This window comes from Furipterus horrens, unplaced genomic scaffold, assembly GCF_987537825.1.
Source record: "Furipterus horrens unplaced genomic scaffold, mFurHor1.1.pri manual_scaffold_4, whole genome shotgun sequence".
NCBI classification, from domain to species: Eukaryota; Metazoa; Chordata; class Mammalia; order Chiroptera; family Furipteridae; genus Furipterus; species Furipterus horrens.
This window is the reverse complement of record NW_028327174.1, coordinates 123,578,696-123,594,011: the sequence shown is the minus strand read 5'-3', so window position 1 is coordinate 123,594,011 and position 15,316 is coordinate 123,578,696. Positions and strand designations below refer to the sequence as shown.

Here is a 15,316-nt window from a genome sequence, read left to right as displayed (position 1 = left end):
TTCAGATTGTTCATTGCTAGTATATGAAAATACAATGGATTTTTTAATGTTGATTTTGTATCCTACAACTTTCCTGAATCAATTTATGAGCTCTAACACTTTCTTCCTTTCTCTCTTTCTTTCTCTTCTTTCTTTCCTTCCTTCCTTCCTTCCTTCCTTCCTTCCTTCCTTTCTTTTTTTCTTTCCATGTGGAACCTTCAGAGTTTCCTACATGTCATCTGTAAGCAGAGATTACTTTTTTTCTTCCTATCCACCTTGGACACCTTTTAGTTCCTTTTCTTACCTGTTCTGGCTATGATGTACAGAAGTGGTGAAAGCAGGTGAAAGCAGGCATCTTTGCCTTCTTGCAGATCTTAAGAGTAAAGCATTCATTCTCTCACCATTAATTATGAAGTCCTCTGTGGGTTTTCCATAAAAGGGCTTTATTATGTTGAAATAGTTTCCTCCTATCCTTAGTTCATTGAGTGTTTTTATCATGAAAATATGTTGAATTTTGTTAAATGTCTTTTCTGCATCAATTAAATGATCATGTATCTTCCTCCTTCATTCTGTTAATGTAATGTATTACACTGATTGATTTTTGTATGTCAAACCAGGAATAAATCCCACTTCATTATGGTGTATTAACTTTGCTTTGGTAGTATTTTGTTGAGGATTTCTGCAACAATATTTATAAGATATTGGTTAGTAATTTTCTTTGCTTTTAGGTCTTTGTCTGGCTTTTGTTATCCATGTAATGTTGTTCTCATAGAATAAATTAGGAAGTATTCTTTCTTCTAATTTTTGGAGGTGTCTGAAAAATCGTATTAATTCTTCTTTAAATGTGTGGTAGAATTCACCAGCGAAGCCATCTTTGTCCTGGGCTTTTGTTTGTTGGCAGTTTTGATTAGAGATTGGACCTTTTTACTAGTTGTAGATGTATTTATATTTTTTATTTCTTTATAAATCAGTGTTTGTAGGTTGCATGTTTCTAGGAATTCATCTATTTCTGTAGATTATACAATTTCTTGGTGTATAATAATTTATAGTACTGTCTTATAATTCTTTATATTTCCATAAAGTCAGTAGTAATGTCTCTCTTTTCATTTCTGATTTTAGTTCTTAAGTGTTCATTTTTTTCTGTCTAGCTAAAGGTTTGTTAGGGTCTTTTTGAAAAAACAACGCTTGTTTTTTATTCTCTTTTTAAAAATATTTTTTTTATTTATTTTTAGAAAGAGGGAGAGAAACATCAATGTGCAAGAGATACATCAATCAGTTAGTTGCCTCTCACGCATCCCCAGTTGGGTACCCGGCCTGCAACCCAGGCATGTTCCCGGACTGGGAATTGAACCAGTGACCTTATGGTTTGAAGGCTGGTACTCAATCCACTGAGCTACATCAGCCAGGGCTAGTCTCTATTTTTAAATCTTCTAATCTTCATTATTTCCTTTCTGTTGCTACTTTTGAGTTTAGTTTGTTTTTCTATTTCCTTAAAGTGTTAGGTTAGATTGTTAATTTGAGACCTTTCTTCTTTTTTAATGAAAGCATTTACTGCTATAACTTTATCTCTTAGCACTGCTTTTGCTGCATCCCTTAAGTTCTGATACATTGTGTTTTAGTTTTTTTCAAGATATTTTCTAATTTTCTTTGTAATCTCGTTTTGACCCACTAGTTGCTTAAGAGTGTGTTGTTTAATTTCATATACCTGTGAATTTTCTTGTGTTTCTTTTGCCATTGATTTCATTTTTATTTTATTGTAATTGGAAAAAAATTGTATAATTTCAATCATTTTAAATTTACTAAGACTTATTTTGTGACCCATGTGGAGAATGCTCCCTTGGAACTTAAGAAAAATGTGTATTATGCTGTTGCTGTGAGGCCAGTTCTATGTATGTCTATTAGGTCCAATTTGTCTAAGTGTGTTAAAGTCCTCTCCTTAATGATCTTCTGACAGGAAGTCCTATCTATCATTGAAAGTGGAGTATTGAAGTCTCCTACCACTTTTGTGGAACGAACTAGTTCTCCTTCTAATACTGCCAATGTTTGTTTTATATATTTGCAGGCCAGATGTTTGGGGCATTTTAGTTTATAACTGTTATAGCTTCTTGGTGAATTGAATCTTTTCTCATTATATAATATTCTTATTTGTCTCTTGCAACAGGTTTCAACTTAAAGTCTATTTTGTCTGATATTAGTATAACCACCTCTCCTCTCTTTTGGTTATTCTTTGCATGAAATATCTTTTTTTATTCTTTCACTTTCAACCTGTGCATGTCCTTAGACCTATGAGAGTCTTATAGACAGCGTATAGTTGAATACTATTTTTAATCCATTTTGTCAATCTATGTTTTTTGATTGCAGAATTTAATCCACTTGCATGTAAAGTAATTAATGATATGGAAGGAGTTACTTTTGCAATTTTATTTGTTTTCTGTATACCTTACAGCTATTTTGTCCTTTGTGTTTACTTGATTTTTTTAAATGACATTGTAATTCCTTTGTGTTTACCTGATTTTTTTTAAGTGACATTATAATTTATTTCTCATATCCTTTTTTGTGTATATGATATACATATTTGTGGTTACCTTGCAGATCACATATAACATCCAAAAGTTATAACAGTTTATTTTAAATTGATACCAACTTAACTTCAGTTGCATTAAAAAACCTTTTTTTACAGCTCTGGCCTCACTTGTATGGTACTAATTGCTTTATGTATCATATATACATGAACACAAATTTCTTTGTGATAAACTCGGTTTTGTCTTTGTTTTTATAAATAATTTTCTTTTCCTCTTTGTCACTCTTTTAACCCTTCTCTTTATGTATGGAACTTAGAAATATCACCAAGATGTATCCATGAATGATTTTTCTCCTGTTTAAGTCATTATTTATGTTCTAAAATAGTCATTTCTTTCTCTGTGCTCTTCTGTGAACTTTGGATTATGATTTTACTCTGCTGATCTCTTGATCATACAAACTTGTCAGAATATAGAGGTAGACAGGATGCAAACCTAGTCAGAACAACAGGATATGTTAATTAACCTGGTCAGAATGACAACAACAAGAAGCAAACAATATACTGAATATGCTAGTATGACAAACTCACCCTTGATGAAATGTGCGGTTGGCAAGTTTAAAAAGCGTGCCTGCAGAAGTCTGGGTGGGACTCCTATGGGCCCACATGGAAGACCAGGAGTCCCAATCCCCTTGCTTCTATGGGCCCTTGAGATGGTTTGGGAGTTGCCTTTCCCCTCCACCCCTTTCCCCTTTTTTCCCTTAATGAACCTGGTGCCTGCTCCCACAGTGGTCTCCCGGTGATTTCTCAGAGCAAGGCTGCTCTGAGAAGATTCTCTTTTCCTTCTGTACTGCAGGAGTTTCTCAATACTTCTGATCTACTAGTGACCTTTCCTATTTTCCTGAAGTATTGAGGACTTATTCTCTCTTCTTAAATCAACTATGACATACAATGAGATTTTGAGGTGAATGGAAAATAAATCTTGCCAGTTGGATTCAGAAATCCATGGTTATCTTAAATAGTTTTTTCTAAACAAGGTTTTCCCTATCTTCTAATCACAATAATATGATAAACAACCTAATCATTTCAGAAAAATGTTTAGAATAAAAATATTTGCAGGTCACTTTATATCTTGTCAGTATTATACCTGTCAATGGCTTGAAGATCATTGGCTGGATTCCAAGTAGGATCAAATAATACAACAACATTGGCACCAATAAAATTGAGGCCTAGTCCACCAGCCCTAGAGGAAACAGAAAGAGCACATTAAAACATAAAAAAAAAAAAGTTATTCTATAACTCAATTGTGCCAGATTTCAATAATCAAATCAACACAACATTACATTCACATCACAAAAGTAAGGAGATTAAAACACAAATATGTTACAGGCAAAATAGCTATGAAATACTCTTTTTCTACAACTCTAGACTATCCCTAAAATTTTGACCTTACGGTCCATGTAGGTAGACTATGCTGGTTATACTCAAATACTATTTTTGTAAAAATTTCCCAACATAATTAAAAAAAAAAACTGTTAGTGTAACAGAGCAGGGGCCCTCACCAAAGTCCCCACTGCTCATGGTTTTGGGGATGGGGAAAGGAGGTAATACAGCTTTAAAGGTATTTTGCATATCTATGACAAGCTGGTTACTAGATAACAGCTGTGCTGCAGCCCAGGGCAAAAGGGCAGATGATAGGTTTAAGGTACTAGCCTTTCTTGAAGGGAAGCTATGCTGCCCTCAGGTCAAAGGGCAGATGATAGGCTTAAAATACTTTTCATAACAATGACATATGGTGCTTGAGGTCAGCATTTAAAATTAGGGAGAGCCATGAGAATAAAAGGAGAGAAGCCATGCAGTCTGAAAGGGTGTAGATAGAAGTCAGCTAGGAAGTCTGGTATGTAGGAAGAGAACTATGATGTAGCAGCTAGGCAGCTTTGTAGGAGAGCTAGTATGCCATGGGAGAGGGCCATGCAGGTAGAATGAGTATAGAAGAGGAGGAGTAGCCATGAGAAAGGAGCTGTGAACCGAAATTTGGCCACGCAGCCTGTGCTAATAGGAAAGCAGGAGAGAACTGACAGATAAGGAATGGGGCACTATTTGTTTTGATTTTAGTTTATAGCCTTTTGGAGAGCAAGAGGAGTGATAGGTCTCGAGGGAGAACAGGGCTCCAAGCTAAAGTGCCCCCAGTCCCCCCAAGGTTGGAATATTGTAAATAAAGACCTATTTGTCTCAACACTCATTGTTGGGTCATATACCAAGGGGCCATGTGAATGAGCCTTGCTTTGTTCAGTAACATTAGTATATTGCAGCTAAATAAAGTAATTACACATTAAAAAAAAGTCAAGCCAGGAGTAGATACTTTTCCTTATTCATCCATTATGTGCAGGTAAGTCAAACCCTGGGTGTTATATATAAAATAGACACAAGACAATGAAAGGCAGAGAGACACAGATTGGCTAGCAATTACAAGACATGAACAATGTCACGGCAATGAGTTTCCTGTTTGTTTTTTTCTTGCCGAATATATCGCAGAATGAGTTTTGGAGAAGCTAGTGAACGAGAAATGCCAATAGTCACAGATAAACAAAAGCTCCAAATAAATCCTTCTTCCTTTAGCCAAAGAAAGGAAAGATGTAGCCCTTTAAGTCAGAAAAAAATTAAGACAATAAACTGCCTAGTTCTGCAAAAAACACGGAAAAAGATCTATGGCCTTACCCTCAACCTAATTAGTAAAGACTAAGTGAAGAGACTAAACTTCCACTTCTTCTTGAATGTAATGAGACACTTAACCCCTGCTTGTGTGGTGAAATAGAAGACTGATTGAGGAGCTGGGACTTTCATTTCTCCCCAGTGATAATCAGGTCCCCATCTGTAGAGTCAGTGGAGGCCATCCAGAAATAGTATGAAGCACCTCACTCTCAGTATTCAAAAGAAGCCAAGCAGAATACATGGATTTCCATCCCTATATGTCTGGCATGGTGTCTGGTTAAAACAGATTTAAAGAAGACATAAAATCTTATAGCATAATACTAAAAGTGTACAGCATACAATAAAAAATGAGTAGTCAGACCAAGATTCAGGAAAATCTCAACTTGAATGAGAAGATAATCAACACATGACAACAATGAATCAGATGTTGGAATTATCTGACAATAATTTTAATGCAGTCATAATAAAAATGCTTTGATAAGAAATTAAAATATGCTTGAAACAAATTAAAAATAGAAAGTTGCAGAATATAAAGAAAATAGAAAGAGAAGATATAAAGTAAAACCAAATGAAAATTTTAGAACTAAAAAATAAATGAATTACAAAACTTGCTGGAATGGACTTGATAGTACAGTGGAAATGACAGAGAAAAGAATGTGTAACCATAAAAACAGTTCAATATTATTTACCCAATCTAAATAAGAGAAAGAAAACATACTGAAAAAAAAAAAAAAAGAACATAGTCTTAGAGACTGTAGGGACAGTAACAGAAGAGCTGACACTCATAGCAGTATAGTCCCAAAAGGAGAAAAGAGAGACTGCATAACTATTTGGGGACATATGGCTAAAAACTTCCCAAATTTGAGAAAAGCCATAAACTACACATTCAAGAAGTTGTATGAACTACAAAACAGATAAATCCAAAGAAATCCATGCTTAGATGCATCATAATTAAACTTCTGAAAACAAAAGACAAAGAAAAACTCTTGAAACTAGTAAGAAAGAAACAACACATTACTTTTAGGGAAAATCAATTCAAATGACAGCAGATTTCTCATCAGAGGCCATGCAGGAGACTTCCGGCCAAGATGGTGACCTAGACAGACATGCTGCATCTCCCTCCACAACTAAGAAGGAATACAACTACCTCAAAACTAGAAACAACCAAAAGTTCCAGAAAATCAAACTGCATGGAAGTCCAGCAAACAAAGATAAAAAGAAGAAACACACCTCCAGACAGGTAGGAGGGGCGGAGCCGAAGCAGAAAGGATGCGGAGCTGTGGTGGTAGCAGCGGCAGGCCAGCAGAAAGCGTAGTAATGCATTTTAAAACATCAGGAGGGACACCTGGGGAGCGTTCCCAGCTCTTCACTGGTCCTCGCAGCCCATGGTCCAAGCACTAGGGAAAATCAAGCCTCATTGCTTCTGACTGTGCAGACCAGTGGGAGTTGGGGTGGAGGCAAAAACTGCCAGTCCCAGCAGAGTCCGCTTGTTTAAAGGGCCCCCACAGTCCTAGAATGTCTGGGAATGACAGCCAGGGTAGCAGCTAGAGAGGCGCCAGTCCAGTGTAGAAGTGGGAGAGGTGCCTGGAAAAAGGGCGAGTGCTGGGCAGGTGAATTGTTCCCTCTTGGACCCCCACCCCTCACATACAGCACCACAATGTGGTGGAACAGGTCACATTGCACAAACGAACCCATAAGGCTCCGCCCCTTACAACATAACAGGAGTGACAGCTCTACCTGGGACCCGGAGGCAAACAAACACAGGAGCCTGTCAGAATGAGGAGACAGAGAAGTATGGCCCAAAAGGGGAAATGCATCAAGTTTCCAGTGGGAGAACTAAGTGACGAGGAGATAGCCAACCTAACAGACACAGAATTCAAAACACTGGCGATAAAGATGCTCACAGGCTTGACATATATGCTTGAGTATGGCAAATGCATAAGAAAAGAAGTGAAATCTATGCTAAGTGAAACGAAGGAAAATCCACACAAAACCAATGGTGAACGGGAGGAAACTAGGGTTCAAATCAATGATTTGGTACATAAGGAAGAAAAAACAGTCAACCAGTGCAGAATGAGAAAGCAAGAATTTTGAAAAATGAAGAAAACTTCCCAAATTTTGCAAAGGAGATGGACATACAGGTCTGGGAAGCACAAAGGGTCCTGGGCGAGCTGGACTCAGAGAGGTCCACACCAGGATGCATCACGAGTGAGATGCCAAAGGTGAAAGATAAAAAGAGCGTCCTGGGGGCAGCAAGAGAGAGGCGGAGAGTTGCTTACAGGGGGGTGCCTATAGGACTATCAGCTGATTTCTCAGAGGACACTTTGAAGGCAGGAAGGGACTGACAAGCAGTATTCAATGTGATGAAAAGCAACTGACAACCAAGACTACTCTATCCAGCAAATCTATCATTTAGAATGGAGGGGCAGATAAAGTGCTTCCCAGACAAGGTGAAGTTAAAGGAGTTCATCATCACCGAGCCATTATTATATCAAATGTGAAAGGGACTTACTTAAGAAAAAGAAGATCAAAGCTATGAACACTAAAATAACAACAAACTCACAACTATCAACAACTGAATCTAAAAAATACAAACAAAATCCAAATAAGCAAACAAGAATAGGAACAGAATCATAGGTACGGGGATCATTTGGGCGGGTTATCAGCTGGGAGGGGGAAGGGGGAGAAATTGGGAAATGGTGCAGGGACTAAGAAGCATAATCCGTTGGTACAAAATAGGGGGTATGTTAAGAATAATATAGGAAAGTGTGAATCCAAAGAACGTATACGCATGACCCATGGAGTGAACTAAGTGGGGGTGGGATTGCTGGAGGGAAGGGGTTACTGGGCAGAGGGGAGATAAGGGGGAAAAAAATTGGAACTACTGTAACAACATAATCAATAAAATATATATAAAAAAAAAAAAGAGAAGAAGCGATGGAGGCCAGAAGGAAGCCATACATTTTACTAATGCTTAAAGAGCTGTCAATCCAGAATTCTGTATCTAGCAAAAATATCCTTCAGGAATGAAAGAAAAATCATTACATCTCTCTTTAAAGTATATTTTATTGATTATGTTGTTACAGTAGTTTCAATTTTTTCTCCTTTGCTCCCCTCTGCCCAGTACCCCCCTTTCCTCCCGCAATCCCACACCCCTTAGTTCATGTCCATGGGTCATGCATATACATTCTGTGGCTTCATCCTTTCCTATATTATTCTTAACTTCTGCCTGTCTATTCTGTACCAACAAATTATGCTTCTTAATCCCTGCACCATTTCCCCATTTCTCCCCCTTCCCCATGGCAGCTGATAACCCTCCAGATGATCCCTATACCTATGATTCTGTCCCTATTCTGGTTTGCTTAGTTGAATTTTGTTTTTACTTTTTAGATTCAGTTGTTGATAGTTGTGAGTTCGTTGTTATTTTAATGTTCATAATTTTGATCTTTTTCTTAAGTAAGTCCCTTTGACATTTCATATAATAATGGCTTGGTGACAATAAACTCCTTTAGCTTTACCTTGTCTGGGAAGCACTTCATCTGCCCTTCCATTCTAAATGATAGCTTTGCTGGATAGAGTATTCGTGGTTGTGAGTCCTTGCTTTTCATCATCTTGAATACTTCTTGCCAGTCCCTTCTTGCCTGGAAAGTTTCTTTTGAGAAATCAGCTGATAGTCTTATAGGCACCCCTTTGTAGATAACTCTCTTGCTACTTTTAAGATTCTCTCTTTAGCTTTAACCTTTGGTATTTTAATTATGACGTGTCTTGGTGTCGTCCTTTTTGGGTCTAGCTTTTTGGGGACTCTCTGTGCTTCCTGGACCTGTATGTCTATTTCCTTCACCAAATATGGGGAGTTTTCCTTCATTATTTTCTTACATAAGTTTTCAATTTCTTGCTCTTCCTCTTCTCCTTCTGGCACCCCTTTGGTTTGGATATTGGTATGTTTAAAGTTGTCCCAGAGGTTCGTAAGCCTCTCCTCATTTTTTTCAATTCTTGTTATCTCATTCTGTAGTAGTTTACTGTTATTTTCTTCCTTATGTTCCAAATCATTGATTTGAACCCCAGTTTCCTTCCTTTCACCATTTGGTTTGTGTGGATTTTCCTTCATTTCATTTAGCATAGTCTTCCCTTCTTCCCTTATGTGTTTGCCGTACTTAAGCATATCTGTCAAGCCTGTGAGCATCTTTATAAGCAGTGTTCTGAACTCTACATCTGTTAGGCTGCCCATCTCCTCATTTGTTAGATTGGCTATCTCCTCATCGCTTAGTTCTCCCACTGGAACCTTGATCTGATACCCCTTTTGGGCCACACTTCTCTGTCTCCTCAACTCGACAGGCTCCTGTGTTTGTTTGCCTCTGTGTCTTAGGTAGACCTGTTGCTCCTGTTACGTTGTAAGGGGCGGAGCCTTAGGTTTCTCGTCAGTAGAGGGGGACCTGTTTCACCACGTTGTAGTGCTTGCTGTATGTGGGGGAGGGGTTTGAGAGGGAACAATGTCGCTTGCTCAATACTTGCCCCTTTTCCAGGCACTTTTCCCACTTTGTATGGGACTGGCACTGCTTTACTTGTTGCCCTGGCTGTCGTTCCCATAGTGGGTGGATCTGCGGATGTTCTAGGAGTGTGGAATCCCTTTAAACAGGTGGACTCTGCTGAGAGACTGGCAGTTTCTTCCTCCGCCCCAACCCCCACTGGTTTGCATAGTCAGAAGCAATGAGGCTTTATTTTCCCCCGGCACCAGGACTGTGAGCAGCGTGGCCAGGTCTGGTGCTGGGAGTGCTCCCCAGGTGTCCCTTCTGACTTTTAAAAATATGTAACTGCGCTTTCTGGCAGCCTGCTGCTCCTGCCACCACTGCTGCCACCACCACACTGTGTCCTCTCTGCCCCAGCTCCTCCCCTCCTACATGTCTGGATGAGTATTTCTTCTTTATATATTTGTTTCTTGGATTTCCATGCGGCTTGATTTTCTGGAACTTCTGCTTGTCTTTAGTTTTGAGGTAGTTGTATTCTATCTTAGTTGTGGACGGAGATGCAGCATGTCTGTCTAGGCCTCCATCTTGGCTAGAAGTGTCTGAGGATGAATCTATTTTTTTAAAATTGTTTTTATGACTTGTAAGAAGTGAGCATGAAAATAAAATTTTATTTTCAGTCATTACCCACCAATAAAAGAAAGTTAAGTTCACAGTTTTAGCTCCTGACACAAAGTGAAGTAGGAGGCAAATTTACATCCACTAGATACAACTAATGGACCACCTTTTTAAAGTTCAGGCTATCTTGAAAGCTTGCAACATATCAGATATTGCTGTGTATTCTCTAGTGAGAGAATGCCAGCAATGACTGACGATGAGTGGAACTTGTGAAGTGTGTTTGATAGCAGGTGTTTTCCATATGTTGCTAGAGATCAAGAGGTTTATAAACATGTTACACAACCAGAAATGAGTTAAGATACTCAGAAGTCCAAACATAACCTATTAGGAGGGGTCATAAGTCCATATGAATTAATTAATACTTGCCTCTGGGTAGCAGGTATGTTTGTAAATATAAAATCATATGAGACATTAGCAACAGTACAGAAAATGCTCAGCTTCATAAGATCCAAAACACCAGTACAAGTTACTCATCATTTAAAACCAATTACCTCCTTCCTAAGATTTCAAACTAGTAGATAACTAGATTAATGAATCTAAATCAAATAATTAACTGTTGTACTGTACAATATCTCTTTTAGAAGGATATTGAGAGAACTAGTCAGCAAACGGCGGACATTTTATGATTTAAGATTTTCAATATTTTAAAAATTGGACATTACCATACATAGGTTGAAAATTAATGAGTGACAAATCGTTTAAAACTATAAATAAAATTCCTTTTCCTGTTCATCAATAAATATGGCAGACTAAAAGAAAATTCTAGAAAACCAGTTTATTGATTATTCTCTCCATGTAGGTCTTACTAATAAGTGCACCGCTGCTCCCATTCAGGAATCCATCATTAACCTAATTCCTAATAGAGGAAAAGTAAAAGATACTTATCACCTTCTGTGGAACAGTCATGTATCAACTTAAGACCAAAATTAAGAGCAATATAGGAAACTCAGAAACAGTAAGATTTTTGGTCTGTATTTCATGGATGGTGCTGCTGTTCCATCCTGATAAAGTAAAGCTGTCTGCTTCCCAAATTCCAAAAATTGACACACTCCCACATCTTACCATACTAACCAGTGTCCTTTGGCTTCTTTAGAACAGGAAGGGAATGGGTGCACAATTTTGATTTGGGACCTTTCACATACACACAAATCATACTGAGTGGCCAGATACAGTTTAAATATTATGCATTAGCCAAATCAACTTTGTTACACCCACCCTGTTGGATGGGAAAAAGCCCAATACTCATAAAACTACTTCACCTGACAGGATGTGTTTGTTTATCCACAATAAGTAGCTTAAACATCTTACTACTAGAGTGTAAGGAGTCTAGTTTGGTTTTTAAAATGGGAAGTTCACACATTTTAAAATATAGTTCAAACTGTCAATCAATTATAATTTGAACCTAATGAACCATGCAGGAGCAAGGATTAATAAATCAATGTGCTTTGAATTTGTTCAAGTCACATTTCTGTATATAAAGATTTAGCATATATAACAGCTATTATGAGAAGTAAAAAAATGATTTTCCACAGAGATGAAAATATTAAAACTGTTAAAATACATAAAGTCATTACTATTCCACACAATATAAATTTTGAAAATCAGAGCTTACATGTCCCAGTTGACCATGTGTGTAAATGCAAAGCAGGTACTAAAACTGTTATGTCCAATATTTAAAACCAGTTTGTAACTGGGGAACATCTAAATTCTTTATTAAAAAACACAAATGAAGTGAAAGCTTTAAACTGGTACACATGTTCACACCTATATTTCAAATTTGGAAATGCATATTTGCAAGCAGCAATAAAAAAAATTCATGCATTCAAGAATGCATAATCTCTGAAAATTATGAAAACATCCTTGCTACCAATACATTTCTAAATACAAAACTAACTACCATATTGTTATTTATGTGTAGCGAGAGTTCATTTTCAAAACATATAGAATTCAGTATGTAGGTGTGAATGGTATGAATGACAGTTTTTTGTTTTTGTTTTTAATTTTTTAGTCAGTTGGGATCTTTAAGCATGCAAAACCTCAGAGAAGTAGGGTCCACAAAGAAACCAGGGTTGTCTTATGGCATCCAGTTAAGCTAGAGCTGGGAATGCCTCTGGGTCATCTACATCAGGAGCAGAAGCACTTGACTTGTCAGTCCTGCTGCCATTGTGTGGACGTCCACCATGCACATGGCCACCACATCCTGGGTGGCCACGGTCTCCAAAACTGATCTCCAACTGAGATGCTCTATCATTTGCTGGCTTCCGGAAATGATGGCCCATAACCGAATCTTCAGCATGAGCCTCTTCACTCTGTGACTTATGAAGAACAAATCCCTTCTTCCTTTGCCCATCAGCACCTTCATTTGGTTTTCTGGTATTAAATTCTACTTTTGCCCAGTCCTTATTTAGAATAGCCTTCCATTCATCCAAAGTCATTTCTTTTGGACTGTCTTTCTTTACTTCTTCAACTTCGTTTTCTTTATTTTCAGTGTCCGCAACTGGATGTTCTTCACCTTCATGTGTTTCCTCAGTCACATTTGATTGTTCCAAGTCAGTTAACTCATCTTTGACAGTTCCCCAGTTGTGAGATCTACTACCTCCACATTTGTCCTCATGCTTCAGGCCACTATAATGCAAAAAAGTTCTATCACTTCCACTATGCCTATCAAATTCTCATTTGCCACGAGAATCAAATCCATCTCCTCGGCCCATTCCACGTCCATGGCCTCCTCGGCCTCTTCCAAGACCACCACAGCCTCAGATAGGCCAATAATCGGTCTATCAACTGAAAATTCTCCTCCTTCACCCTTTTCTTCTAGTGGCTTTTCAAATCGTCATTCACAAGGTGGTTGCCTTTCTGGTCTCCTATCAATTATTTTCCCTTCACCCTGAAGTTGCTGATCTGGCCTTCCTCCAACACACCTTATTCCTTCTTTATTAAGCACCACCAGCAGCTGCTTCTCCTCTTTCTTGTCAGCCACGCCAATGCTGGATGGCAGCAGGCTTTTGCTATCTTTCTGGGACTCTATGCAGTTGTTTGCCTGCCGCATTGGAGTTGGTCTGGGCTGTGGCCTGAGCTGCGCTCTTTGCCCCAGGTCCCTCAACACCACCCCCCGGCTTCTTTTTTCTTGTCTTCTGCTGCCTTCATCACCTTGAAGGGGTCCGATTGATGGTCAAATAACTGATTGAATCATTTGGTGACCATGCAGCCGAAGCCTTCCTGTAAATGCCCAGGCATGATGGTGGCTCGGCAGTGCATTCCTCCATGGATTGCAGCAGGCCCTGCCGAGCCAAAAGCACCTGCTTCAGCTCTTCCCACAAGATCATGACATCCTTAAATTAAGAAAAACTAAGAGAATTTGTCACTGACAGACTTAAAGGGGAAAACCGCCCCCCAACAAAAACTAAAAAGCTATCCAATAGCAAATCATGTCAAATTTAGCTCAAAAAATGACTTTCTCTAGTCCCTTCTCCATTTCTATTTCCCCATTCCTTATTTCAAGCCCTTATTATATCATACCTGTAAGTATTGATATTATTTCATTGGCTTCTTAATTGTTTTCTCTTACCTCAGACCTTAAGTCCATTCTCATCTCCCATAGAACTATTTTAAGCGCAGAATATAAAAAGCATGTATGTCACTCCTCTGTTTTAAATTCCTTTATTTTTATCCATCAGAGACCAACTCTTGTATACTTGGACTTTATCTCATGGAACTACCAATATACTTCAAGTTGCCTTCATATACTACTTACAATTCTCTTGGCTCTCTTTGCCTGGCTAGTTTCTACTTGTCCTTCAGCACTGCTAGTGAAGGAAGAACTGAATATTTCTCCTTTGTGCCTCCTTCTATTGGCATTTAGCACACTATATTGAAACCACCCTTTTACACATATCTTAACTATTCCCTCCACCCTCATATTTTAGTGATAAATCTTAAAAGAGCTGGATCTGAACCTTTTTCATCTCTAAGTCCTGTCACAGACCACTCAATAAGGTTTTTGTTAAATTAACTAATGATTCCTTATATATAGTTATATACCCAGCTCTTTCCTCCATGTATCTTAAGCTCTAACCACTTAAATTCCCTGGTCATTTTTGTACCTATGCTGTTATCTTTGCATAAAATGCCCTTTATGTAAACCTGCTCTTCCTTCTAATGAAATTTTATCTATAAAGGGCCAGTTTAAACATCACCATCCTTTTATGGTCTTTCTTGATATGCCTATTCTTTAAATGCTCATTAAACTTTACACATAACTCCAGTAAAGCATTTATTGCTCATGGTGCTCCTCAGAGGCAAAAAAAACCAATCTGTTATTTTTCTTATCCTACATTAAGTAAGGGTCAATGAAGACTAAATTGAACAAAGGGGTGTGAGACCGGTTAGACACATAACAAAATAAAGAATTAGAGGCAGGTTTAACAATAGATATGTATAGATTCTAATTACTTATTTGAAGAGTGGTTTATAATCTCTTTCTTTTGGGACATATAACAAAAAAAAAATGCCCTCGTATATCTGAGTCAGTTAAGATATAGTTTTCTGAAATAAGGTTGAGAAATAATAAATTATTTTTCTCAAGAGTCTTTCAAATTATAATTCATTGGATTTGAATAATTAGGGGCACCTAAATATTTCCTGACAAAACCAAAGTATACTAACTGAAAGTTAAGTGTTTAATAGAAAATGAATTATATCTTTTGAAAAATTACTTAAGAGGTGATAGCATAAAGATATAACATAGACTTAAACTCAAAGAAAAGAGTGAGTTAGGATAGGGAGAAAGTTTTGGAAAGGATAAAAATAATGGGTAAATTAGGGAATGGGTGGGACTTAGACACAAAGGAAGTAGAAGAGAAGTTAAAAGTTTATCTAATATTGTGATGAAAAAATTATATAATTAGATAACTATATGAAAAATCAACAAGTTATAATTAAAATAAAATTAAGAAATATTTTACAA

General features: G+C 37.6%; 1 protein-coding gene and 1 pseudogene across 1 annotated transcript in view; both read right to left on the bottom strand.

Moving 5' to 3' along the window:
* ERCC6L2 (ERCC excision repair 6 like 2) overlaps positions 1-15,316 on the bottom strand; it is a 175,853-nt gene that overhangs the window by 75,898 nt on the left and 84,639 nt on the right. Inside the window, exon 12 of the mRNA XM_090274034.1 lies at positions 3,645-3,740. Coding sequence (XP_090130160.1) covers positions 3,645-3,740 — 96 coding nt within the window. The remainder of the gene's footprint in view (positions 1-3,644; positions 3,741-15,316) is intronic.
* Positions 12,315-13,587, bottom strand: LOC150012793 (SERPINE1 mRNA-binding protein 1 pseudogene; annotated as a pseudogene).